Source organism: Triticum dicoccoides, chromosome 2A (assembly GCF_002162155.2).
Source record: "Triticum dicoccoides isolate Atlit2015 ecotype Zavitan chromosome 2A, WEW_v2.0, whole genome shotgun sequence".
In the NCBI taxonomy this organism is placed as follows: domain Eukaryota; kingdom Viridiplantae; phylum Streptophyta; class Magnoliopsida; order Poales; family Poaceae; genus Triticum; species Triticum dicoccoides.
The window spans coordinates 628,624,187-628,625,653 of record NC_041382.1 but is presented as its reverse complement, the minus strand read 5'-3'; the positions used below and the strand labels follow the sequence as shown (position 1 = coordinate 628,625,653).

Genomic DNA, 1,467 nt, shown 5'->3' with positions numbered 1-1,467 from the left:
ATATAACGTGTACAATGTGTAGTATCGTAAAATACCAGCAAACGAGAAAAAGAATTAAAATGGAAACACAAAATTAAATGAAAAAGAAATCATAAAACTAAAAACCCCCCAAACCTTATAGTACCGGTTGGTCTTACCAACCGGTACTAAAGGGCTCCAGGCCCCCAGAGCTGGCTCGTGCCACGTGGTTGCCCTTTAGCACCGGTTCGTGCTGAACCGGTACTAAAGGGGGGGCCTTTAGTGCCCACACTTTAGTGCCGGTTATGGAACCGGCACTAAAGGGCCTTACGAACCGGTGCTATTGCCCGGTTCTGCACTAGTGTCACTATGTTGCAGTAAGCATTCTTCTAAATTTTCAAGATTAAAATACTGATGCATATCTCTGCTACAAATTAACTTTAACATATTTTTCCTCTTCGTTCATTTGTTGACATACAATTGAACAGTTGCCTAAGAGTTGTGACACTCTACCCCTGTCTAGAAGTAATCCATGACTCACAAAAGGAAATGGCCAAACAAAGAGGCACCTTCTTGTGTGCCTATATGCGCTCAAAAATATTTTCTAGTGATAATGCTTTCGCACATCAACACTTAATCAGAGTCTTTCATGCAACGTTTCCTATCATTAAGGGCTACATTGTGGAGAACAATTGAAAAGCAAAACTTATATTCTCAAAAAAGGATGTTCGGACGAACATTGTGCCACACCTCTTTACATAGCTGCAGACTGCTATTGCCTACTATTACATCTTCCTCACTACAGGCAACGATTGTTGCTTCATTTAGTTTAACTGTCCTAATAGGACGACATGTTGGTTTCAATTCTATATGGATACCCATATATAAATCCATTATTTAATGAGATTAGAGGATGAACTTACCATATAGAGATCGGCTCCTCCAATATGTGTTGGACTTACTAATGAACGAGCCACGGGCAAGCATGGATTACAACTCTGGGCTGGTTCAGAACTTCCAATGTGCGCAGCACAGTAGTTGGAGGACATAGATTGACGTCCGAACACCACGGCATGTGCTGGCAGATCGAGCTGAGCTGTCGGCAGTGATTGGACATGCGCCATCGTTGCTGGCGAGACATGCCCCGTGGTATCCCACTCGAGTGGCTCGGACAGTAACCGCCTGAACGACACAGACTCCTGCAGCACCGTCATCCAGTTCTAAAAGCAGAGAATCAAAATCGGGAATGCGAGCACGAGAAAACGGCCAGATACTGACAAGAAAGGAGGCGCTGCCTCTTACCTGATCGTCGTTGAGTAGAGTATCCGTCTCCCGCGACTTGGCCGGCTCTAGCTGCGGCGAGATGTTCGTCTCCGCTCCCATGGGGATGTCAACAGCTTGTGGCGGCTCCGAGCAGCGATTCGATGCACGCGCGAACGCCCTCTACGTTGCTGTGGATTGGGGCGTCCAACAGCGGATGGGCCAAGCTCCGTGGTGGCCGGCGGCGGT

General features: G+C 46.8%; 1 protein-coding gene across 1 annotated transcript; it reads right to left on the bottom strand.

The window, feature by feature from the left end:
* Positions 1 to 708: 708 nt before the first annotated feature.
* Positions 709 to 1,449, bottom strand: LOC119359729. The gene is made up of 2 exons (XM_037625830.1): positions 1,261 to 1,449; positions 709 to 1,178 (listed from the first exon to the last, which is right to left on the bottom strand). Exons 1-2 carry the CDS (start codon positions 1,339 to 1,341, stop codon positions 852 to 854), a joined length of 408 nt encoding a protein of 135 aa, XP_037481727.1. The 5' UTR covers positions 1,342 to 1,449; the 3' UTR covers positions 709 to 851.
* Positions 1,450 to 1,467: the final 18 nt, after the last annotated feature.

What these genes read in the sequence shown, in the direction of transcription:
- LOC119359729 (XM_037625830.1), bottom strand. Translation starts at nt 1,341, where the DNA reads ATGGGAGCGGAGACGAACATCTCGCCGCAGCTAGAGCCGGCCAAGTCG. An exon ending in CTCTACTCAACGACGATCAG is followed by an intron (nt 1,179 to 1,260) that starts GTAAGAGGCAGC and finishes CTCTGCTTTTAG; the next exon opens with AACTGGATGACGGTGCTGCA.